This window comes from Ambystoma mexicanum, chromosome 4q, assembly GCF_040938575.1.
Source record: "Ambystoma mexicanum isolate Mex_15411 chromosome 4q, UKY_AmexF1_1, whole genome shotgun sequence".
Lineage (NCBI taxonomy): Eukaryota > Metazoa > Chordata > Amphibia > Caudata > Ambystomatidae > Ambystoma > Ambystoma mexicanum.
This window is the reverse complement of record NC_090928.1, coordinates 70,817,752-70,843,457: the sequence shown is the minus strand read 5'-3', so window position 1 is coordinate 70,843,457 and position 25,706 is coordinate 70,817,752. Positions and strand designations below refer to the sequence as shown.

At 41.9% G+C, this 25,706-nt stretch overlaps 1 protein-coding gene across 3 annotated transcripts in view; it reads right to left on the bottom strand.

Moving 5' to 3' along the window:
- The window catches only part of ECHDC1 (ethylmalonyl-CoA decarboxylase 1), a 362,408-nt gene that overhangs the window by 293,094 nt on the left and 43,608 nt on the right, over positions 1–25,706 (bottom strand). For all 3 annotated transcript variants that reach the window (XM_069607500.1, XM_069607501.1, XM_069607499.1), the window contains exon 2: positions 11,080–11,301. In XM_069607500.1, the coding sequence (XP_069463601.1) occupies positions 11,080–11,299 (220 nt within the window). In that variant the 5' untranslated portion in view covers positions 11,300–11,301. The remainder of the gene's footprint in view (positions 1–11,079; positions 11,302–25,706) is intronic.

Genomic DNA, 25,706 nt, shown 5'->3' with positions numbered 1-25,706 from the left:
GTTTGGCAATCTTCGTGTCACATAGTGTACACAAATCTGTAAAGATGGCATAAGAGTTAAAACAAAAGCCCCCCCTCACTCCTCTCCTGGACAACCTATATTCCTACGGACAAATCAGTACGGATTACCGAGAATATCATCATTAAGGCCTCATACTGAGTCAAGGTGAAGAAACGTGGTAACTATAGTATTATGAAGGGTTTGGGAAATATATAATAGACTATCAATGCTTATCGATACCAATCACATCTGAGCACGTCATGGGGGAGTGGGGTGGGAGAGGAGGGGGCCACTTGGCTACAACATTGAAAGGGAAGGTTTGAAGCTTTGAAGTTTAGACTTGTAAAGTCTGGAAAATGTGCCTCGATTTGAGACTATAATATACTACAAGATGTATGTAACCTTAAAAAAAAATAAAAAAGACTGATTTAAAAAAAAAAAAATAATATAGACTAGGTGCAGAAGTCTCATCTTAAAGGCTAGGAAAGTCCAGCTTTGGACCATTTTACTGGTACATACAAAAGTCATGTTGTTGAAGCATATTCCTATATATTCATATTTCATCCATCAGTCTATCTATGGGCACGTCCATTGTGGCAAGTTGCCTGAACTCCCCATCCTATTGTCTGGGGAATTGAGCCACCAGGGACTGGGCGGGTTCCATCAAAACCAAATGTGCCTTCCAGAGGGCTGTTAAGGAGGGATCTCACCAGCTTGCTGTACCTCCTGCAATGAGCTATCTTAGCCCCATGGACAGCCCTCTGTAATAATTTACCAAGGAACCAGATAAGAGACGGTGCAATGCTGTGAGCCATTGGGATCCCAAAAGAATTCCAAGATGCTGCTGCAGGATGCAGAGCCTTTTAAAGCCTTGTAGGCCGTTATTAACCATAATAGTGAAAGTCCGAGACCTGGGAGAGTTCTGGAAAGACATGGTAAAAGCTGGGAGAACAAAAAAGGTAGGTCCAGGGTGTGTGTAGAACCTGGAAGAGGCTTTCAAGGAGGTCGTGTTGCTATTTACTTTATATTGGCTTGAGGTTGGGCAATTGAGACTAGGATTTGTGAACTCGTTGGACTTGCTAAGAGTAGATGTTGAAACTTTCTATTGCCCATCAAGTTGGATATTATTCTGTAGAATAGAGTGTACCAGAGTAAGGCAAGGACTTTGTAAAAAAAAAGGTTAAGAACATCAACATACAGAGGTGTAAATAGTAGGACAGCCGTCACTGCCCTATACTTAAGATAAACCAATTTGCATGGACTTTCCCCAAAATTCAACTTCTTATAACATTTAACTTGCTGGACAGCTTTGGATGACAATTTCCAAAACAAAATATCTGGAACAAGTTTCTCCAAACGGGACATTTTGATAAACGTTTGCAAAACGGTTCAAAAGTTATTAAGAAAATGAAAGCAAAAAAAGCTGTTTTGGCCTACTCGAATTAATTTTTCCATAGAGAAAAAGGAGCTTCTACTTCACACTCGTAACAATAAAACTGCTGGACTGGTTTGCACCAAATAATTAACAAATATTCTGATGAAACATCCAATGCATTTCAGACCCATCAGTCCATCCTGAGGGCACACTCTGTCCTTCTGCAGCCAAAAACGTGATGTAGTATGCAGATAAATCCGATGTTCATATAGGTAATGTCTCCAGAAAGCAGGAGTGCGTAACACCCATCTTCAACTTTCTAATCCTCTTTCTGTGAAACTACAATGATCAAGGGAAGATAGTGAAAGAAATCAAAATCAAAATTTACAGGATGGGTCTGATATGCATTGGCTGCTATCTCGTCTGCTATGAATAAAGGATTGACACATTTCAAGGATGCAAATAATATACAGTGAGCCATCGTGTTTATTATACAAGAATATTGAGGTTTAGTATGCAGTAGTGATTACTACAAAAAAGACATCCCCAGTTCTGGCGATGTTTCATCAGAATATTTGTTAGTGTTTTTGTTTCCGGTAGAGTGCCATTCTGGTTTTCTGGGGGACACCTAGAACTTAATATTACTTTCTACAACTAGAGTAGAACTCACCCTTCACTTCATCTCTTGTCCCAAATAAATAACTTCAGAACTAAGGATCACAGATATTCTTTTTTGGTTTGGTGCAAATGAATCCAGTTTTAAAAACATTTCACAGAGAAAGGAGGTCCCCGGTCCCCAAAAACCTTGATATCTCTCAGTACATTACATCAGCGAGACCCTTCAGAAACGAACCTGCATTCGTTTTCCCCTTGATGAGAGCAATTACTGTGGTCAAACTAAATAGCCTCTGAATTGAGGTGAAAGATGCATCCAATGGGCCAAAGGAAGGCAGACTAGCTATTCAACCTCCTTGGCTCAGAGTAAGGAGGTAAACAGTCAAATGATTTAATGGCCCCACTCACGACCAGCTTTCAAACTGTCAACCATACCCCTGCACCCTAAATTCTGAGGCTAACTCCGCCCCTGCTGGGCAGCATCCTGGAAAGCAATTAATATTATGGCATGGGATTAGCTCTGTAAAACTCGGAAGAATAGAAGGTCAAGGAATGGTTGTAGCAGTGATGCTAGGGAATGCAAGGTTTGAAATTGCTGCGAGCTGGGAGTTCATTTAGCTCCTCCTTCTAGCCTAAGACAGCCTGGTTAGCTTGAAACCAACAGCTACGAGGAGTTACTTTTGACTCGCCAGGTCAACTGGTGCTATACAAACGTACATATGTGACATTCATTTTGAGTATTTGAGAATGTTACTAAAGAGAAATTAGGATACATCTAGTAAATATTACTGTTGTGGAGATGTGTAATTAATAAATATGCCATACCCAGGAAAAAGGAGAAACATTCAGCATAACTTTGTTTGCTAAACCACACCCCCCACCTCAAAACTTAACAGGACTCCCATAGTGGCAAAGCCTGCAGCGGCACAAAGGCACCCACAGTTTGGGAAGTTCGGGTGGCTCGGTGCTCTGGATATCTGGACTTGTGGGCTATGTGGGACCAGCTGTTTAATTTGGAGGCAGCAGGAGACGTAGAAGCCCCGAGGAAGGTTTATGGTAGGGGCCCTCATATCCGTCAGCAGAAGCATAGACTTGAAGCGGCATACTAAAAGTGGCTTAAAACCACAGTCTACAGTACCCAGGAATACTCCAGTGCCTGAATCCGGTCTGGGGTGGGGTGGGGTGAGAGGACTGGTGAGAGGTTGCCTACATCTGAGGAAAGATGCCATCGATGTCTGCATCAGCACACTCTATACATCACCCTAATCGGATGTATACAGGAGCTCCTGGAGAGTTTATAGCATACATTTCTTTGAGGGGTAGTGCTAATTATTCCCCCTGTACCCCAATATTATTTTAATTTCACTTTCCTCCAATTTGTATATCAGGGGTTTGGGTGATCTGGGGTTTTGAGGGGAAGATAGACTTGGGTAAGCCCCTCAAGCCGGTAGGGCGTTCTCGCGAACAACCACGATTATTGTGCTTTAGTTGTAAAATAAAATGTTTTCTATTTATGCTACTAGGTTCCACATTTTATATTGGTAATTACTGTGCTTTTATCCTTCTCTTTGTAGAAATGTGATACGATTTCATTTCAACCAGTTTTTAGTATTCAGATCTCTGTTCCTTTCCTGGCTTGTAACATTGGCTGGGGTCTTCAGATGTCGAAGAGGAAAGCCCTTAACAACGTCTCTCCCAAACAAACTAACATAAAACGGCCAGCTTTTATGCAACTGATATCCCAGGTCAATGTTCCTTCATCTGAAAATCAATCATTGCTCGATGATATTGTCCACTACTAATTTAGTCCCCGTTTAAAAAAAAAAAAAAAAATGCCATTAGGCCTAAAAGCCCTGCCATTTGACCTGAGGGGCATGACAGGGATTCTATCTCTTTTGCATCAAAAGTAGATACGCAACCCCAGCCTATTACCAGGGGGCCTCCGGGGAGCGACGTCTCTCTTTACCCCCCTCGAATCCCCCCGCCCCCAGAAACCCACAATGTTTCAAAAGAAGACCTGGCCCCTGACATGAGGGAGATTTCCAGGAGGATTGATCAACAGAATTCGAACTAGTCGTAACTAAAATGTTCCTTCCTTCTCAAAAGTCTACCAAAAATAATATGATTGGCCGTCTGGAAAAAACCACTGAAAAGGCTAACTTATCTTCTTCCTCCTCATCAGAGGACTTCCCTCAATGGCACTAAATTTCCCTTGCCAGTGGATACCACCTTATTACCTACCAAAGCCAGGAGCAATAAGGTTAATAGTGGTGATGAGGTCCTTGGTGACCCTTCAGCCCTAACAGTCTGTAGACTAACTGCTGGCCTACTTGCAAATATTCATTGCATGATATTAAAACAAATATGGAAGAAATTAAAACACAACTATCAGCCATTCTTATACATTTGGTAAAACTATTGGTTATTCGGCCGGTCATAAAAGCTCAACTGGACAGCCTGACCAGTCTAAGCGAAACTCCTTCTGTGCTTCAACATCTCTCTACCCCAATCCCTGTGACAAACGTACCTAAATCTAATAGACTTTCTCTGTTACAAGTCTCACATGCTGATAAAGGAACTCTTTGAGGCTCGAAATTATCAAATCCAAACTCCAATAGCCAACTCAGGGACAAAACATTGAATAAGGGCCCAGAGGTTAAAGAAATGTCTATACCTCTAGTTCAACAAAGGCTCAGACCCAATACATCTGCACACTGGCTTCTGTCGGCATCCAATTCTGATCCCATATCCTGCAAAATACGTAGGGCCATAAAATCTGGAGAGGATCAATAGAACACCTAGAGCCTTTAATCAACAAAGCAACTCATTGGTTTTTCCCAGGCCAAGTGCTGCCTATCAGTTATACGCTCATGTATGATGGATGCCACACGATATGCAGACCCTTCTAATCCCAGATTTGACTATATTAAGCTGGTTTATCAGAACACTCAGCCCAGGGCCTTCTTTTAATTGAGTACAGCACATTACCCTCTTAGGGTTCAAAAATAGTATTGAGACCTTTTCCCCTGTCCGCTCTCCCCTCTCAGGAGACATGTTTGAAGGGCCAATTATTAGCCACCGTTGGGGATCTTATTGCCCTGACAGGAGAAGCAGAAAGGGTGGGCATTAAAATTACTACTCCTCAAGAAGACATGTGATCCAAGATTGAACTGAAATCAGACTGTGACGCCGTCTTCTGCCACCTATACACATTCGGAGGGGGAAAATAATCAATTAAAGATCAATAATGATATGGTGTCCTTTCTTTCGTGGAACATTAACTCTAGTGAATTGGTCAGTAAAAATGCAGACCCTTATTAGAAAGCAAAATCATCTGCTTATAGGAAAGCTGGCTGATAGAATCCATCCATATAGCAGCACCTTTTTTTCATTGAGTCCAAAAAGCTAATAAAAGGGTGACCCAAAGGTGGATTATTGATCTGGGTAAAGGTTAGCCGTGGGCTTTCGTGTAAACCGTTTGAACTGGAGTCCCCCCAACTTATTATATGTAGTTCTTGGTTTTAAGGGGGTTAAACTGTCCCGATAATGAACATCTTCTTAAGACTGAATAGATCAGCAGTAACCAAGCTTGCGCAGGAATTGGTAACGTATCTGGTATTTTAGATAGGCCAACTAATAGGGCCTTAATATTGTTTTCTGACCACAATTGCCAACTTGAATACTCTAACTTGCCCTTTGCAGACCTCGCTGTAGAGGACGAGATCCGGTCTCTCAAATCTCCAAGCTTATCCTTCCATCCGCAAATATCCCAGAGCAAACTCTGTCCCGACGGCCACTCATTAAACCTTGCAATGGCGGTTTCCCTGATGATTCACCGGCCCATCCGACTTATCAAACGCAAAACAGTTTAATTGACCATATTTTGATAAATGTAGATCAATGGGGCCTGATCAATTCTTTTCGGGTCCAAGAACGGTTAGAGAGCGATCACAATCCCGGATTGCTAAATTGTCCCCTTCTGTGAACTGGGGCAGCGATAAAAACATTTACCACTGACAACTTAGCATAGAGCCATCTATGAATTTTAAAGCGCTTAGCTGCCAGCCACCTGTCGATCCCTCTCTGTTAACAAACATATACACAAACCTTCTGCCTCTATTGGAAGAATATGCAAAACGAATGGCAGTTCTATACCTGCTTGATTTCTAGGAATCGCTGGGGAGCACATTATTGAAAACTGGCAAAGGGAAGTGTAACCCATATAGAAACCACCAGTGGTTTGACAAAGAGTGTAAACAAGCCGAATTGGCCATTTTACATGAACTAAAATCCTCCAAAAAGGAAGAAATTCCAAAATAGTAGGAAAATAAATGATTATTAAAAAATGAATCCAACAGAAGAAAGCAGACTTTGCAGTGGTTCTTTGGGAATCCCTTCTTGAGGCAGCTAAGTCACATAGGGCCAAAATGCCTCATCACAAGTTGAGCGGAGCGGTAATGAAATGCAGAAGTATTACCGCTCTGCCCAACTAGCAGTTGGGTGGAAAGGTGGGCATTCACCTCCAGCTCTAAGCTGGGGGTAAATCCACAGACTTTCTGCCAATTTGACAATATTAGCGCAGCATTAATTGCACCAAAAATGTGCCATTGGGTCCAATGGACCCAAAATAAATGGGAATTTAACTGTTTTACCACAACTCGACAACCGGTGCCAATAGCGCCAGACCGAGTTGCGGTTACGCTATTTGAGTTGGTCGGTATCCCGGCGGATTTACCACCAGGATACTGCATGCCCCCTCGTAATGAGGCCCAAAGACTTTTGGCATATATTTAGAACTGGGTTAAAGTCAGAAAATGACCACTTAACTAATAATATACCAGCGCAGGCCTGGCAAGACTATTTCTAGTCTCTATTTGTTAAGGAGACCTCTCCAAAACATTATCTCTGGAGTCTCCAGAGAGTCTGACTATGTCAACAAAGACCACTATAGCGAGTCAAATTATTTGTCTAATCTTTTCCCCAAAAGAAGTAAAAGGATATCCTCTCCCAACATTCTGGTAAAGCCCCTGGTCCACACTACTTGCCCCATGATCTCTTGGGGAGCAATGTTGTCTCTAGGTCCCTTTCCCACCAATGGTTTTTAATTACATAATAAAAAGTATACGCTCCCCCAAAGTTGGAGAGGAGCAACGATTATACCAATTGATAAGAAGGGAGAGAGAGCGAGCGAGAGAGAGATATCATTGAATTATAGACCAATAGCATTAATAGACTTCCTAGGCAAAATGAATCCCAAAATCTTACTGCATCGGCTTGAAGAGTGGGTCAATAAAGTCAATATTCTTTCTCCAGCTCAGACTGGCTTTTGTTAAGGGGTGTCCACAAATGAACAGTCCTTCAGATCACACCTAATCCTGCAGAAATGTGTGAAACTAAAGGGTCAATCCATGTACCTGGATTTTATAGATCTGCAGACAGCGCTCAACACTGCTTCAAGAACTCTATTATGGTAGGCCCTAGAAGACATCCATGTACCAACGTACCCCTGTTCTGCTATAAATTCCCTATAATCTGACAACTATGCAAGGGTAAGGTGGGGCCTAATAGTAAATGCTCCAATACAGTAAATATAAATGTTGGAGTGAGACAGGGCTGCATTTTGTTCCCCATTTTGCTGCTGCTATACATAAATGGCATTGCCACCGCAATTAATACCTTAACGGTGAATGCTCAGTTTTTTGTTCTTTGCGGATGATGCTATGATTTTGGCCAAAAGTCCATCTGGCCTTCAGCAACAGCTCTCCACTTTTCGACCAGATGCAGGAACAAAGGCTCAACAATTAACACAACTAAAACCAAAGCCAGGATATGTCATCCTGGTTTCAGTCACCATCCCTCACTAAAATTTCATTTAAACAACCTTATGCTAGACTCTGTCGAGAACTTATAATAACTAGGAATTACCTTATCTAACAACCCGAGATGGGACCGGCTGATTGATGAGAATAATAACAGCAGCACGGCAAGGTGGGGCCGTTGTTAGATTCTCATATCACTTAGGGGGGAGGGGGGCAACACTCAAATGCCAAGTTATTCCCGCAATTACATTTGGGGCAGAACTCTGGGGTCATACACCCTTCTCCAATATTCAGATCACTGAGAACCAATGCCTCAAACAATTAACAGGCTTACCGTTTAGTGCTCCTTCTGCACCTGTAGCACTAGAACTATGCATAATGGGGTTAAGAGATGAAATCATGTTGAAACCGTTGGTATATTGGCAACAAATAAGGAATTAAAATGAGAGGGTATCCCCGAAGTATTACAGTCCCTCCCTTGGATCAAATATGCCAAGTATATGCTTTTGACCCTAGGTCTTGATGCTCTGTGGACCAAACCCCACCCAAATTGGCGTTGCATCAAAAAATATCCTAAAGAACTCAAGATTGGTTCTTGAAAGATAACATGGATATATGTTACTCTTGTAATCCGTCATCAAATTATGTCAGTAAAAATGAAACTAGGCATTGACCTCTCCCTTGACATCCCTGCTCCTAGACGAGCGAAGTCTTTGAATTCCGTTTAGGCATTCTGTCTTTTGCTATGTTCACAGCGTACTGATTATCAGGTGCTGCAACTATTTGCCCTTTTTGCAAATCATGTGACGAAGATTAAATGCATTTTCTCTTTGTATGCCCTTTGTATGAAGCTATAAACTAATGGGTGAATCACAGACTACCCCCGTCTCCTGTTTTCGCAAAAATGCCTAAAGTTCTACGCTCTATGGCATGTAAATCATCATGTCATATGGAGACTTATCTACTAACCTTATTTGGCAACGTTGTAAGGGACAGTTGTTTTGCAATTCCTTATTACTTGGACCGCGTCTTTTGTATATGGTAAATTGGCCTTCTAAAAGTAATTGCTGCATTTAAAATATACTTTGAATTACATTTCTTCATAAACAAAATTTTGATGTTATGCAACATCAAAGATGTGGATTTAGGACAACTTGGCAACACCCCGCGATTATTGCACAATTTGTTTCGATTAATGAAAGCATGACATCCTGCAACACTAGAGATGCAGGTACATGGCAAAAACAGCATGCTATAGATTATAAAATGGAAAACAATGCTTGCTCGTAATAAATAATTTGACTAAATCTATGTGACCACTAGGGGTAACTCCCTGCTTTTTTCCATAGAAATTACCGAAGTTGAGCCTGAAACGTGGCAATGGGTCCAATATCAAAATCATGGTGAACACCAGGTAGGTGTCCCTGATTGTGTGCTCACTGATCCATCTTTAAGCAATGCCAAGTGCACCTACCCATAAGTGGGAATGTCTATAATAGACAGCCTGTATGTTTACTCAACAGGGTACATATACAAAAGACACGGTGCAAGTAATAAGGAATTGCAAAACAGTTGTCCCTGTACAACGTCTGCCAAGTAAGGTTAATAGACAAGTCTCCACTCTTGTCAATAGCAGTGTTTTAGTTAGACTGCTCACCCAACTGACTCAGCTTTCTCTTTTTTATATATTTTAGAATAAACAAAGACCAAGGGTTAGAAGTCCTATTGATTATCAATACCAAAGTTGACCTGTCCTGATGAAGGCCTCCGGAAAAACCTTTGAGGATGGGGTTTATTCTATAGGAGTAGGCTGAAACGCGTTGACACAACATCCGAGGATACTTTACTTTGAAAATAACATCTCATCTGTTTTTTGTAATTTTGGAACGAAAGACTGCAGATATTGTGACTATTTAGCAAATACTGCCAGGAGATGAGAGAAGAAACAATTTACTGATAACCTGTTGAAATATAAGGTCTGAGATATGTTTTACTATGCGATTTATTTTTTTGTAAAGACAATTTTTGATAAATAAATGATTTAAGTTTACTTTGACATGAGAACTGAGTGCGGTGTTTCTAGAGTGATTTAAATATGGCATGATGATTTACATGCCAGAGAGAGTGGGACTTTAGGCATTTTTGCGAAAACAGGAGACAGGGGTAGTCTGTGTTTCACCCATTAGTTTATACTAACCTTGCCCTTTTACAACACAGTCCCCACGATAACAAAAAGGTTTGGGCTTGACCTATATTATAATCCTCTTTGTATGAAGCTGCCAGACGTAAGTGTCTTAAGCCAATTTTTAACTTGCACTGCATTAGATCCTGGAATGAAGTGGTTAATGAAATCCAGCAAAGCTCTTCCAGTGTTCTTTCAGTATCATCATTTTTAACCAGCGCTTTCCGTAGGAGGAAGGAATTCGAGAAAAACAACTTATTTATAATTTGTCATTGTTATTCTCTAACATGGATCTTTGGTTATCAAAATGTTTATTTTACCACATTTTATAGTATCCTTCCAGGGAATTTCTGTGTTAAGTACTGTATCAATTTAACAAATATATTTGTTAAACTGAGGAGCTTTATGATACTTATTCATTGTACTAGGAAGAACTGTGACTTTGGGTCTCTGTGTAACTATGCCATTTTATTTTCATATGCGCCTTATGTGATAACCCAGTTTAGCAGTGCTTTTCATGGTGTATTCCGAAATAAATCCCGATTTGATTGAAATATGCCATTCTACACATTCCCCTTTTAAACCACATGATACTTACAAAAGAGACAACTTTTTTCCTCAAGAACAGACTCCCGATGAGATGTGTGCCTTTTCAATATGGAGAATCTTTTGGCTAGGCTTTATAGTCCTACACAAACTGAGTAATGGAATACCCACCTTTTTAAAGAGACACCTCAGGAGTATTGACTGAACATACTGATAAGGATTATATAGGGGTATACCCATGGAAGAGAAATGATTCAGGCTTTTAACGGTAAAACAAATCAGCCATCGCTTCGAAGTCTCATAGGTTGCACTTGCTAACTTCAGTGCATACTTGAGAGAAATTTGGGAAGTTGGTGTGTTACACGTGTACGTACTTGGGAGTATTAGCAACTCACACTGAATATTATCTTTTTTAGGTCTCATATACAAAACCAAAGTTTCTCTATAAACAGTGTGTTTTGTCTGGTGGATATGTTAAGATTGCAGCATGGCCGCTATCTGGGGTTTCTAGGATTACTCCACTGTAGCGAATTTAGGATTACCTGTGAATGCATTCATGCGGCTGGGATTGTTCAAGGTGAGCACACCAATGCCACTGTCATCAAGAGAAAGGCCAATGGATCCACCAACAAACTGGGCCAGTTTCTGCTCCACTGCAGCTTCATTAAAACCATGTGACTCGCTGTAAAGGGACATGCTTCTGTGCTGCAGGCGTTGGCTTCTTGAGAGTGCCAGTAAATGTCTCCAAACACATGCTGCCATTTCTAGGAAGAGATAGAATATTGTTAGATATACCTCGATAGTCAACAGTGCAAAATATAAATAAAGTTCAATAGCCTTCCAACCTATTGAAACTAAAGACCAGCTTGTACTGAACACGTTTGGGGGTTATAAAAGTGGTGGTTGTGCCCTTGTAATGAGCACGCTGCCCCTCAGATTTTTCAATCAGTTTTGGGAATAGAGAACTCTTCTCAGCTACCAGTTGGAAACAGAGCTGCTGCAAAATAAAGCATGCATAGTACATATAGGGGGATGTACGTACCACTGTGTTAAACTAGGATGAGGTCTACTTCGTCTGAAGGCAAAACAAATACTGAAAGACATTTCTACTTTAGGGTATTCAAGCAGGGTACCTTTCGCCAATTACCTATAAGCATAAAAAATGTGTGCACCGACATGGCGCACAGAAAGGGCTCAGACTTTGGGTCTTATAAAAGAAAATACTTTATTTAGCAGGTGTAACCAAAACAGGGTTTAAAGAATAAAGCAAAGTGTTCAAACGTAAGTGTCTTAAAAGTCTATCTCTGAATCCATAACCCAAACTTAAGATGCACTTCACATATGAAGTAAGACGGTACCAAGTACTGAAGCCCTAAGCAAACTTACCTGTCGCAACTAATCCTTGAACTTAAAATAAAAGGTTTCCTGAATCCAATGTTCCAAAACAATGCCAGGCTTCTTAGGCAAAGGATTAGCTAGGTCCTGCGCTTTGCTTCTCATTCTTCTATGTGGTTCATTCAGCTCGCTCTCTTGGTTGTGTGGTATGTGGCCCCAACCTCCTGTTAGGATTTCGACGTTTCTCTAACCCTCTTTGCTCCTCACATCTCCAGGGAACCTGGATGTGTGCCTCTCTCCTGTCCAGGGATCTTTGCTTTTGCCCCTCTTCTCTTAAGGATCCTGCTTTTGTCCTGGTCCAACAACCAGGGTGGTTGCATGGTTTTGCCTTAGCCTCTTTGGCGGGTTAGCTCTTCCACCTTTCTGGCTTAGATGGTGCTACAGAGGTACTCTCCTTCTTCCATCTGGGCCAGTCAGTATCAGTTTCCTCCAGGCATTTCTGGCAGGCAGTGCTCCAAGGACGTCCAAGCTCCTTCACCCAGGCAGCATCTACTGCTTCAGGATACAGCTCCTTTCCCCTTCACAAGTGTCTTGAGAGAAGTACAAGGAACCTGTCCCCTCACTGAGAAGTTCAGAATGAGTTGGCTTTGCTTTTATAGCCAGACCACTCTATCCTTTTGGTCGCCGATTAGTGGAAAACCCTGCATAAAGGATTGGAAGGCAGGGTGTTTCCACTCTGGTCCTCCTTCGTAAGGGCTCACTTTTCATTGGCCTTCATTGAACTTGATTAGTTCAATCGTAGTGTCACTTGCTTGGTTTTCTTGTATGTATTTTATTTTTTAAATCATGGGCTCCTTTTACACATAACTTGTCTGATCGTAGGGGGCTCAGGATTTTATTTTCTTAATTCAAGTACCCCCTACATTTCCCCAGCTTCCTCTATGGCGATTTGAACCTGGGTCATTTCACAGGCTCTCTGGTGTTCCAAACATCCTGGACTTGCCCCGACGCTGTCGAAGGAGAGGGTTAAGGCCTTTCCTCTAAGGTCCTGCAATGTCTCTCTGCTGTCATCTCTCAGCTACTTCCATCCCGCAGAGCAGAGCACGCTGCCGTTGTGGCTCCTAGGGCTCCAGCACAAGCATGCTGAGGGGTGAATGATGCGCTGTCCCTCCATGTGTGGTGAGCCACACCACGCCCAACGCTGTCCCACTCCAGCAGGCAGCACCGCTACCACCACCAAGCAGTCCCAGGTAAGTCTCTTGTGAGGATTGCAGCACTGCGATTCACCAACCTTGCCTGACACATCTGCTCTTAAAATGCAATTAAAAAAGAGACAGACTGCATGGGCACATTGTAATAACGTTACAAGGAGGTCCCAAAAGGATTGAACTTGGCGGTTAAGTGGCTGCCCTAGGAAAAAAAAAAAAGTAAAACAGCCCCACATTTCAATAGCCAGGCAAGCAAGACAAACGTGGTTATAGAGGTTTGGGGCTCTTCACCCGGAAGAAAACTTTGCAAAAATGGGATCACATGGTTAGTTTTTCATTACATATTTCTTATATCAGTCAACAATCCATATGTGTAATGGACATATCAATACTTAGTCTGGATAAGAATTTTAAGGTGCAAGCTACTATTTATTTATTTATTTATTTATTCGCATTTGTTAAGCGCACAGGCAGCCCATAGGGCATCGTGGCGCTGGTTACAGATATGAACATGACTTGTTATACATACCGAGAAGTCATAACTTAGTTGCAATAGAAAAGTTTACAGATATGAACATGACTTGTTATACATACATAGAGGTCATAACTTAGTTGCAAGAGAAAAGTAGTAGCTATAGGTGTATAGCTATAGGTGAGGAGGAGAAGAGAGGAGAGGGTGAGCATACACATGTTGGGGGAATTAGTTGAACAAGGTGGTTTTCAGTTTTTTTCGGAAGGTGGTGAGAGAGGTTTCTGCTCTGAGCGTGCTAGGTAATGCGTTCCATAGTTTAGGTGCGATGTAGGGGAAGCTTATTCCACCTGCTTTAGCTCGCTTGATGCGTGGGACCCTAAGTTGGTTAGTGTGGCATTGTCTCATTGGCCTATTGGTGTGAGATCTAACTAGCGTGTCGGACAGGTATGAAGGTGCAGTCAGGTTAATACATTTGTGTGCGGTGGTAAGTATTTTGAATGTAATGCGCCCTTTAACAGGTAGCCAATGTGCTTCCCTTCTGGCTTTCGCGATGTGGTCTCTTTTAGGTATATTGAGGGCTGCTCTTAGTGCATTATTTTGTGTTATTTGAAGTTTATTGAGATTGGAGTTGGAGGTGCCCGCCAGTAGCGCATTACAGTAATCTAGTTTGGCTCCAATGGTGGCTCTGGCAATGGATAGGCAGTTATCTTTAGTTAGGAATGGTTTGATTGCATTGATGAGCTTGGTACTCAGGGCGGAAGCAGAGACAATGGAGTTGACTTGCTTTTCCATGGAGAGTGATGCGTCAATGTGGACTCCTAGTGTTTTAACCGAAGGTAGAACTGGGATGACACAATTGTCAATGCAGAAGTTGGTGAAGAGGGGGTCGAGGTTTGTGAGAGTGGGTTTTTGGCCGAGGATGAGGATTTCGGTCTTGTCTCCGTTAAGACATAGACCGTTTGTGGCCATCCATGCTTGGATGGTTGCGTATATATTCTGGAGAGTGGCTGCGTCCTGGTGGTAGAGTCCTGTGAGCGGGAGGAGTACTTGGGTATCGTCAGCGTAGTTGGTGTATGTGATCCCAAGTGCGTCCAGTTTATCAAAGAGAGGTTTGGTGAAAAGATTATAGAGGGTAGGAGCCGTACATGAGCCCTGAGGGACTCCATACCTGATGGTGGTAGGCTCTGCGTTGGCTGTATTGGAATACACTTTCATCACTCTACCTTCGAGGAAGGAGGTGATCCAGTTTGTGGCTTGTTTAGAGAAATGTGCGGCCTGTGTGAGATGGTTGGAGAGGATGGCGTGGTCGACTAGATCAAATGCCGCTGAGAGGTCTAGGAGGAGCAGAAGGGCCGGCTTGCCTTTGTCTAGGATGAGGGTAATTTGATTTTTAAGATCTAGTAGGGCGGTTTCAGTGCCATGACCTTTGCGGAATCCAGACTGCCTTTTGCCTAGGACAGAGTTGTTTTCTAGGTAGGCCTGTATCTGCATATGTGCAGCTTTATCTAGGATTTTTAAGAGAAATGGAACGGTAGTAATAGGCCGATAATTGTTAGGTTGAGCAGGGTCCAGGGTTGGTTTCTTTAAGAGTGGGCGCACCCATGCCTCTTTAAGGCTGTCAGGGACTTTGCCAGTCTTGAATGAGGCGTTAATGAATGCTGTGATGATTGGTGCGAGGGGAGTGGCACATTCTTTGATGATATTAGGGGGGCATATATCTCCTTTGCATCGAGATGGTTTGAGCTGTTTGAGGATGTGGAGAGTGTCTGACTCGGTGATTGGGGAGAAATCGAATTTGGAGGTGTGCTCGTCTTTGGTGTTATTGACGGAGAGGGTTTGTTGGGCGTGCAGTGCCTTAGAGTGTTCTGCTATTTTATTTTGAAGAAGGTCTATTTTATTTAACATTGCTGTTTGAATGCTGTTACACCAGGTCTCATCCTTAACAATCTCATCTGTGCAAATTGGGGGGATGGTGAGCTCTTTAAAGATGGTGAAAAGCTCTTTTGAGTGGGAGTTGGCTTCCAAAATACGTTTATTGTAGGTTTCTGATTTCGCCTGGAATATGGCATGTTTGTATTTTTTAGCGATACTGAGAAAGTCTACTTTGGTGGCGTCACATGGATTGGCCTGCCATGTTTTGAGGGCTTGGCGCTTGCATTGGCGTAGATTTGATAAGTCCTCCGTGAACCATGAGTTGGAGTGAAATGATTTTTTTTCTTTTTTGTTTTCAAGAGGGGCTGCGGTGTTGATGGCATGGGTGAGTGTGTCTTTGAGGATCTCTGCTAGTATGCTGGGGTCAGAGGAGAACGGTGGCGCTAGGCAAGGGATGTTGAGAAGGGGACGTATATTTTCTGCTGTAAGTTTTTTTGCACTTCTGGCTAGCATGGCCGGTGCTGGTATAAGAGGAGTGGAGTAGGAGGTTATGGGAATGCAGAATTGAAGGCAGTTGTGATCAGTCCATGGAAGGGCTGTGTTGGAGCTGAGGGTGGAGCCACAGTTGTGATCAGCCACCCTCTGTCCCAATTCCTTGTCTAATTGTCACCCATGACACGATGACATATTGAACAGAAATGTGTTTAATTCAGCAGGACTACAGTACTCTGGACATTTTCTTATGGCATAAAGTGTGAGCTCACTTAACCTCTAATGAGGGTGGAGCCACAGTTGTGATCAGCTACCCAGTACTAGCCAAGCAAAAAGTCACTGCCGCCTCAATTCTCTACATGCACACACAACACCACAATTACCACTAGCAAATTTCAAGTGGAGTGTAAATTATATAGGCCTGCGTCAGTGTCTGCTAAATCCCACGAGTAATCTCTGTTGCAGCAAAGCATGTATGTTCTCCTTAGGAGAATGTTGCTCCAATATATAATACTAGTTTGCCAGCAGGCCAATGTATTTTTGACACAGCCAAAGCAGTGCCTAATTGTTACAATGTGCCACATGACCAAAAGTCCATTAAAAGCTTCCTTAAGTCAGACGACATGCCAATACACGTCTATTATGCTAGGAAATATTGCCCAACAATGTTTGAGCCAAAATAGCACATCAAAAGGTTCTGTGTAAAGAAATAAAAGGCATAGACAATTCTGCTATTAGAGGTTAAGTGAGCTCACACTTTATGCCATAAGAAAATGTCTAGAGTACTGTAGTCCTGCTGAATTAAACACATTTCTGTTCAATATGTCATCGTGTCATGGGTGACAATTAGACAAGGAATTGGGACAGAACAAGACGGAGCTGTGCTCTGGCATAAATAGTCTTGCCGGGGCATCGTTCCATGTAGACCCGAGGTACAAACTCCCCCCAAGTTGAGGAAACTCCTTTCCCCCGACTGCTGCGAGTCTCCTGAATGCTGTGTGCAGCTATATGCAATGACTTAAAAAACTACATCTGAAAGTCACCCTTTGGTCACTAGGACAGCTCAAACTCAAACAATGAAATGGTTCAAAGCTACATATATGTTTCATGCTTTGCACACATTTTACCGTCATGGTGACTAATCGGACAGATGAAATGAGCACCATACCCAGAATGCACTGTATGCTCAGAAGGAACGCACATTTGAATTACTATAACCACCAATGTATCACTGTGATTCTTATTTTTCCAAAATGAACTTTTTTTAATGCAAAGCATCCAGCATCCTATATTCAGGGCACCCACATTATTTGACACCTGGCTCCACCCCTCAGTCCTGCCCTCACCACTAACAATCCACAATCCACCGCCCCCATCCCTCTGTGCCTGCTACCCCCTACCCTGTGCACAGATGAGGGGACATTGTTCCCCCAGTACATTTTGTCAATTTTCAGCACTTGTGACAACTGATCATTGCAGCGCTGCTCATTATGTCAGAGGAGCTCCTCTCTGTGCTATGGTTACAGCCCAAGTTGTTAAGACTAATGAAGGCAATCTACTGCCTTTTAGGTATATTTTTTTATTTATTTATATTATTTTTATGGTTTATTACAAACCATTAAAATATTATTGTTTCAAATTACACTTACAATATAACATTAGTTAGCAAGCATAGTCCTATACAGGACAACATAAATAAAATCACAATAAAGTACGAATGCACTATGACAGTACAAGCAGATCATTTTTTGAATTAAATAGGAACATTCACTTTTTCCAAATTAGATGTCATGTCTTTTAGAAAATTAGTCAAAGCAATTGTCAATTTTCTGTCTGACTCGTCGATTAACACTTTCCACCAATCTTCGGCACTAAATGACTTCCTTTTTGCAATTAAGCTCACTAAATGTTTTGTTCTTTCTGGGTGTAAGGCCAGGCTGAATAGTGTTAATTGCTTTGGTGTTTCGTCTTGTTGGTTGCAGTCTGCATTTCTGAGGACTTGCAGCATGTTTTGTCCATAGGCTTAATCTTTCGTATGTCTCAAACAGATTAAGACGACATTTTATATACAGTAACCTTCGGTTCCGATCAGGAAATTTTACCAGATATTTTTGTATGTCATTCATGGCTTTTGATTTGCAAGGGACATTCTTCATTATTTTGTTGTTCGCCCTTTCTTCGCCAGTAAGGAGCCAATCTTGTCTCCAGAGTGTTTTTCTAACAAGGTTAGGATTGGTGTGAAGTATGGTAAGATCTATGTTGAGATCTTTTAATACCTCCTTGCATCGATTTGTCCACTGTGTCAGAATGCAATGTTTGTCTCCACTACCTGGATCGTACAGGATTTTGAATTGGGGGGAGAGTTTTTTTCATAGTCATTTTGCGGTACAAAGTTAGCATATTCCAACAAATTCTTGCATTCATCGATATTAAGTTTAATTCATAGCGAATGCAGGCTGTTGGTGTCCCCTTAGGGAGCCATAGTACTTTACACCAGAACATGTTCTCCAACGAGGCCCATAATGTGTGTGGACAGCCTAGGGCACACACTGCACCATAAATTAAAACCGGAACAGCCTTTTGTTTATAGAAGGCGATCAATGGATTCAAGGGAAAATTTTCCATATTTCTTATTTAGCACCGCTGCTTGGATTGCTAATTGCCGGCATTTAACTTTAGCATTTTCGACCCATGGTGAGTGTCAAATTTGAGCTAATCGTCATGCCCAAGTAGCTAGAGAGTGTGCTACTGTTTTTAGAGTCTCTTTTTCCAGATGCCATTGGAATTCTTTACTCAAACGTGTTGAGTTTTTCCTTAGGATTTATAGTATTAAAATGTCTGACTTGTTTATATTAATACATAGACCATTGGTACTAACGTATTTCTCAAGAGCATGTAGTTTTCGCAGCAGGCCTATTGGTGTCACATCGATCAAGATCGGGTCATCCGCATAAAGAAGCCAGCTGATGTGAGTCCCATGAATCTTCGGTGGAAAAGATGGCACACTATCAATAGTTTCACCTATGTATGAGAGAAACAGATTGAAGCTAGTTGCGGCCAGTGGACACCCTTGTTTGACACCGCAGAATGTTTTTATTGCATCTGAAAGTGTTTCAGATCGATCAAGCCTGATCCTGGTGTAGGTGTTAAGTGTTAATTCTTTAATGGCCAGGAGCAAACATGGGGGACAATTCCAATAGTGCATTTTTGTCCATAAGATTTCCCGATCGATGCTATCAAACGCGTGGGATGCAAGGAAGATCTTTGTCCCTGTTCTTATGGCCTCCATTTTCATGAGATTTATAATTTGGAGGTTCAGGCCACATCCCACACCCTTTACAAATCCCGATTGCCTGAGATCAAGATGCTGACTGGAGATAATCAATGTTTGCAATTGGAGCTGAAGGTGTGTCGCATACATTTTTCCCCAACACATCTAGAAGTGCAATGGGGCGATAGTCCTTCGGGTTCGCTCCATTGGCTTTTTAAAAAATTGGCATAATAATTGCACTTTCCGAAGACATGGACGTTGCACATTCAGGTTTGATTTTTTAAATAACAATGTGCAAAAGTCAGCCCATTTTTCACAGTTCCTGTTTAACAAGTAATTTGTAAGGCCATCCATGTCAGGGGCCCGCAACAAACATATCTTTTTGATGATGCCCTCCTTGTCAAAGTTGAGATCCCACTGATCGAGTGTCGGGAGCACCGGTTCTTTGCTATGGCCATTTATGCTCTATAATTTACTATAGAGTGGCATCCATACACTTTCGGAAACAATGTTGTTTTGGATGGCTGAATGCAATGCACTTTCTTTGTTGATTACTCTCCAAAATTCACAGCAATTTTTGTTTGCTAACTTGAGCATCATCAGCTCAGCATCACGTTGTAGAATAATAGCTTTATGTGATTTTAGCCAGTTCTTATAGTTTTGTTTAATAATTTTTTTCACAGCCAAGTATGATGTTTTTTCTGATTTTGAACAGTTTCTAATTTCAGATCTCATAAGGCGTTTCCTTCTTAACACATCAAGATCGAAGGTGTGTTTAGGTTTCAAAGCACAATTTCGTAGCCCCTGTTTTTTTCAGAAAATTGAGTTAAAAGATGTGCATATTCAAGGTTGTTCTGTTCCTCGTAGTATGACTGAGCTTCTCTACAGCATTATCGTTGAGCCGAAGTCTGACTCTGCTGGATTCTACTACTACATTATGATGCCATTGTGGACTCAGCTTTTTTTGATGCAATAAAGGATAGTTTCACCAAATCGTGGTCACTCTGAGTTTTAGGGATTATCTATAAATAGAGTGTGCGTTTATGCACACTATCAGATACAAAAAAGTAATATAGTGTTGAATTCTGGCAGTTTCTTTGCCATGTAGGGTTCACAGGTATGTCTCCTATTAGATTTCCATTTAGCATTGCCAAATATCTAGATTCCATTTCAATGCACCATTAATTCTTCAGGTGAACCTTAGTAATGTTCAGCTGAGTGGCTGCTAGACAATTGATGTTTAAGTCGCCACACAAGATAATGTTTGGTAAGATTTATTTCTCATCATATTCATCAATTAGTATGGATACTTGGTCAATGAATGTACTCGTCCCAGCGGATGTGTGTTGCCAGTATAAGTTAATCATAAGGAGAGAACCATTTTCCAAGTTCAAATGCCCATCACGTACAATAGTTACCTGAATGTAGGATGATATATTTCTAGAGCTGGAAATCCTGTAACCAGAGCTTTTTCTCACAAATGTTGAGACCCGATATTGGCCTAGCTTTTTGTTTTCTAATTGCCGTGTTTATGGCAATTTCAAATTAATCTGAAATTGGACATTTTTCAAGCCATGTCTCTTGTAGACATGCTAGATTGAGATCATCCAGCCAGTTGGATTGAAAAAGATGTGAAAAGCCTCTGGTGTTCCAGGATCCAATGGAATGAGTGAGCCTTTCTTCAGTTTTTTGACATTAGCTCTGAGCTCGTCTTGTTAAGGCTTTTGCCAGCCAGTCCCAGTTGTTTGATTCTTGTGCTCTGTTTTGATTTCCTTTGTTGTTTGCGTCTTCAATCACCAGCCTGTTTTCACACTCAAACGTGATTTTTATTAGTTTGCCTTTTTGGGCTTCTCAAAGGGGGTTGTGAACTTCGTCTTGATGACAATTTGGTTCTCTAGGTATGTTAAGATTGAAGTTTGTAGCTTTTGAGTTCACAAGACTTCCCTTTTCCTTATTCTTTTGAATTGTGGCACAATTCATCTTTGGACTGTTATATTGATCTTCTCTCCCATTGGTGTAGTCGTTTCCAGATTCAGAAAGGTCAAATCCCAGTGATAATAGCACTGAAGCCGCCTCTAACAGAATGTTGTATATTATTCTGGAGTCAATATGCAACCTGACTGTCATTTTGTGGTTCATTGATGAACTCCACTGTCTCTATATCATTTGACTTGATAGACCTAAGACTAGGAACATGGAGGAAGAGTCGTAATACATTGTTTCTATTTAAAATAAGACCATCCTAGGTCGAAATGATGCGCTCTAATGTTAGACAGCAAGCAGAGTGAGTTATATTTAGTGAAGTAATTTGAGCAATTCTATTCTTGGTGCTCTTCGATCTACCCTCCACTTCTCTATCTTGATCTCCGTTGTTACCGGTTAGATTTTCATAGTGAGGTATTGAGTTTAATTTAAAGTTCACCCCATTGACTTCAATTTCCTTCAGGTTGTCAATATTTGTTGCGGGCATGATATCGATTCGATCTAATTTGTTTACATCGTGTAGTCGAGCATCCGCAAGTTGTTTCCATTTTTCTCCCAACGCGATAAACATTGGGCTCAAAGCATTTGAAGGTTTTACTTCTTCAGAGGAGTTGGGTAATTGCAACGTACAAACTCTGAAAGGTCTTGCAACATGCATCGTTTTTTCAGTACTCGACAAACCATCTTTCGAAGACAATTTTAAATCGATCATCTCCCGTTTATCAGGCGCGACGATGTTGCGCTCCATATGCTTCTTATTTTCATAGGTAGACAGATTTAATAGGTAAACCATAGTTTCTTCACTCACAAAATTTTCGCTCGCCATGTACTCCTCTTGATTTGTTTGTTGATTCTCTATACTTCTGGTTCCATCTTTTTGCGTTTTCTCTGTTGCGTCACCAACTTTGTTTGCGTTCAAGTTAAAGCTTACGGACTTAATATTGCGTACGAATGTTCTTGAACTGTTTGAAAGTCGAGACTTTGCTACAGATTTTTTTTTTTTTTGACCGTTGACCGAGTTGACTTTGCCAATTATTTTTATCAACTTGCATGTTTTTAGCATTAAAGACTGCTAACATCCCGTTATGATTTCCATTTGCGGTAACGGCTACAAATGGTGTTAAATCGGGGTTGTCAATTAAGCCTTCTGCATTGGCTGATGTAGTTGGTTTTTGTGAGTCAAAGTTTAGGCAACTTTCAGCTAGCCCCACGCTTGAAAGTGCATTTGCAGCCAGTGGAGCCACCACTGCCTCCTGGATTAGAATGGCTGTAGAGTTGTCCATTTCAACTTCAATCAGGTTCAAAGATTCGGTTGTATTAGATCCACATGCGTTCTATTCTGCAAGACCACATTTGGTATTGGTTTCATTATTGCACACAATTTGTTTTGTTTGTGCAGGTTCTAGGACAGTGCTTTGGCTAAGATATTTTCCAACTTTACGCTGATCCCACAAAGGGGTATGTTGTGTATGTTGCAATAAACCCAGAGCTTGTTTGAGAACTTCTGCGAGTAGCTTTTTATCCTCGCTATTATTGCGTTTTTGTTCAGTCAACATATTCAATGAACAATCAATTTGTTTGCTTCCTCTGACCGTTGTTTAAAGAGGGTGTTACGTTCGAGGTTGATCAATTTGGAGTTTATTAATGCCACAATGTAGCTAGATCTTTCACGTTCTCATTCATTTGTTCATATCATTTAATTAATGGTGAAACGGTTATTGACAGAGATGACATCAGAATCAGTTGAAGGTCTGAATTACTTTCTTAGCTGTTTCGCCCAAATCAGCGTTGGATTCTTCAATTTTTCGGTTTGCTTTAGATTGTAACCGCCTTACTTTTGGAAACTCAAGCTCCGCAATAGACGAGTCCATTGAGGAATCAATCGGAAAGGAGCGTGTTGCAACAACGTCTCATGCACCTTGAAGCTGCACTCATGAACTTTGTTGCATTCAAGGATTTACACATCTGCTCGTCATGAATTAGTTCTCTAGTTTGCTTAGAATTTTTGTTGTTAGTCAAATGCAAGCAATGTATGACAGGCAAATTGATTTCTTCAATCTTTCTTCCTTTTTTAGCTCCGCCGTGCCATTTGTTCAAGGAAGAAGTCTGAGGAGTTGTGGGTATGACGCACCCATTTTCCCAGACCACCGATCCATCTTGTGTATGTTACTCTCTATTTTTGCTGCCTCTTACTGTGTTTATTTCTGTTAGGTCTCGTAGTAGTTTATTAACTACTTCTAATGAGTTTCACCTTTCGTTACTGTTTTTTCCAGGAGACACACAGGCAGGCTCTGTATTTGAGTGTGTCAAAAGATTCTGTGTAGCTAATGTGTTCGAGTTCTTGCTTGTTTCCATGCATGGAGGACAGTACTGAGCCAGATAATCGTTTGAAAAGGTCAATCGCCAGAAGGTCTATGGTTCAGTTTTTTTTCCATATTTATGTTTGATTGCGTGGAACGATTATCGGGTTATTTTGACAGGACGAGACACTGAAAACATCTTCATGAGCAACCCCCCCCCCTGCCGGCTAATGCTTTAGCACCTTGGCAGTCTGAGTCCCACTCAGAAGAGTTTCTAATTACAGTTGTTAGATTTTCTTCGTGGTCAACATTGCTCTCCACAGCCGCGTCCATGAGAATAGCAGCGCCAGGTGAGCGTGGTTGGTGGTTGAAAAGTGGATCCGTTGTTGACTATTTACATCATCATGGAGCACTACACCGAAATAGCTGTCCGCGTGGGAGCCAACACACAAACCGCTGATGCGCCCGCCAAGCAAGCACTCGCAGCTGTGCGACAACATAGTGCTCCGAGTGCTGTACACGATCATCAAGGCTCTGCTCAATTGTGTTACCGGAGGTATCAATATTCCCGGCTTTGGCTGCTTCAGGTGCATAGTTAGATTCTGGACGTCTGCACTCATTGTTACCATAGGTGTGCACAGTGTTTGCGACACTTGAGCTTTCCCATTTGCATTCTAATGTCCGTGCTGCTAGGCAACTGGTGTCGTGTTCACTGACATTTCGTCGTACAATGACAAGAGTCTCTTTAAGTCTAGATACGAAGGAGAATGACTTACTTGAAGAACTCGCTCTGACCTCCCGCCTCGTCATCGGTTATTGAAGGAGTTTCCCCTTTTCCTCTCACAGGAGCAGACGGTATGCCTGCAGGGTCCATTCTGCCTGCACTAGCAGCTGCGCAAGCTCAAAAGAGCTCCCTGGACTCTGCTCGACTCTGCAGCCGCTCCACAGTGAGTCTGGATATATGTAGATTAGATCCGCCTCCAACAATTAACACAAGAGTTACTCCGCAGTCTCTGCATTCCACACGACTCCCAAGACTCTGCTTGACTCCACTTTTAGGTTTATTATTTTACAGGTTCAAAACAACTCAAAGTACAGAAATCAATTAGTCATGATTAACAAGATTGTTCCTCCACCCCCCCATCCACATTATCCAAGGCTGACATTGCCATGGCATCTTAATGCCGTGGGTTGCATAAATAGTCTGAGTGTTCAAGTTACCATTGCAGGTGTCAGCATGCACCTTGCGAAGACAGTTTTTTGATTGCCCTCAGACAAGAATTTAAGTGTGCCATGCCCCTCTGACTCAAAGACACAGCAAAGCGCAAAGGGGTTCAAGACAGGTACTTGCCAGGTTCCTAGATCAGTGTTTAAATTACCAAAGAAGTTGTACTGTTTCTTCCTCCACCTCTGCCTGTCTTTTGACCTGTGGCTCCGTGTTAGGAAAGATTTCCATTTATGTATAATTTTCCCTCCAGTTGTGAACCCGCTAGCCCTCGCCACTCCCCCTCAACTTTTGGCTGACCATCCTAGCCTGCCTTTTTCCAGTGAAACACAGCTTGCTGCTATACTATGCTGGGCTTTTGCTCATTTTGTTATGGGGAAGCTGACATGCCCTTAAGACAGTCAGTACTGAGACTTTGTTTCCCTTAGTCTTTCACTTTGTTGCTATTCTTTAGCAACATTTGATCATTGCACAAAGTACCTTATACAGTACAGTGTGCTGGGGTCTCCTTTTCATTTTTAAGTACTCCGACACCCTCAAAGGATTTTTTGGTGAATGTACAAATGTGCCGTAGACAGAGCTGGTGGCAGTTGATACTTTTCATGTGTTTGTAACCCTTTCCTATGGTCCATAACGCGTTTATCGCATTTGGCCCAGGACAGTGGCCACTGCCTAAAATGGCCATGCCACAAGGTCCTTTGTTCTGTCCTTTGGCCATCTTGTCCCTTTGCCCTCCACAGGTCGAGCAGACCTGGGAAATTCCTTATTTTGTCAAAGCCCCCCGCGCAAACCAAAGCTTTTGCAGGCTTTTGCATGCCTGGTGTATGTGCGCCCAGATTGTGGGCTGAACTGTCTAGTTCCAGTACACATGCTGGGAATGACTCTGGTCTGTGATTGGTCCACATCTGGGATGACTGTATGTGAGCAAAGCTCTCATTTGTTCCCCTTTGTGTTGGCCCGAAGGAGATTCTGGATAAGAGAAGGCATCTTACACCCATTCCAGGTCGATCT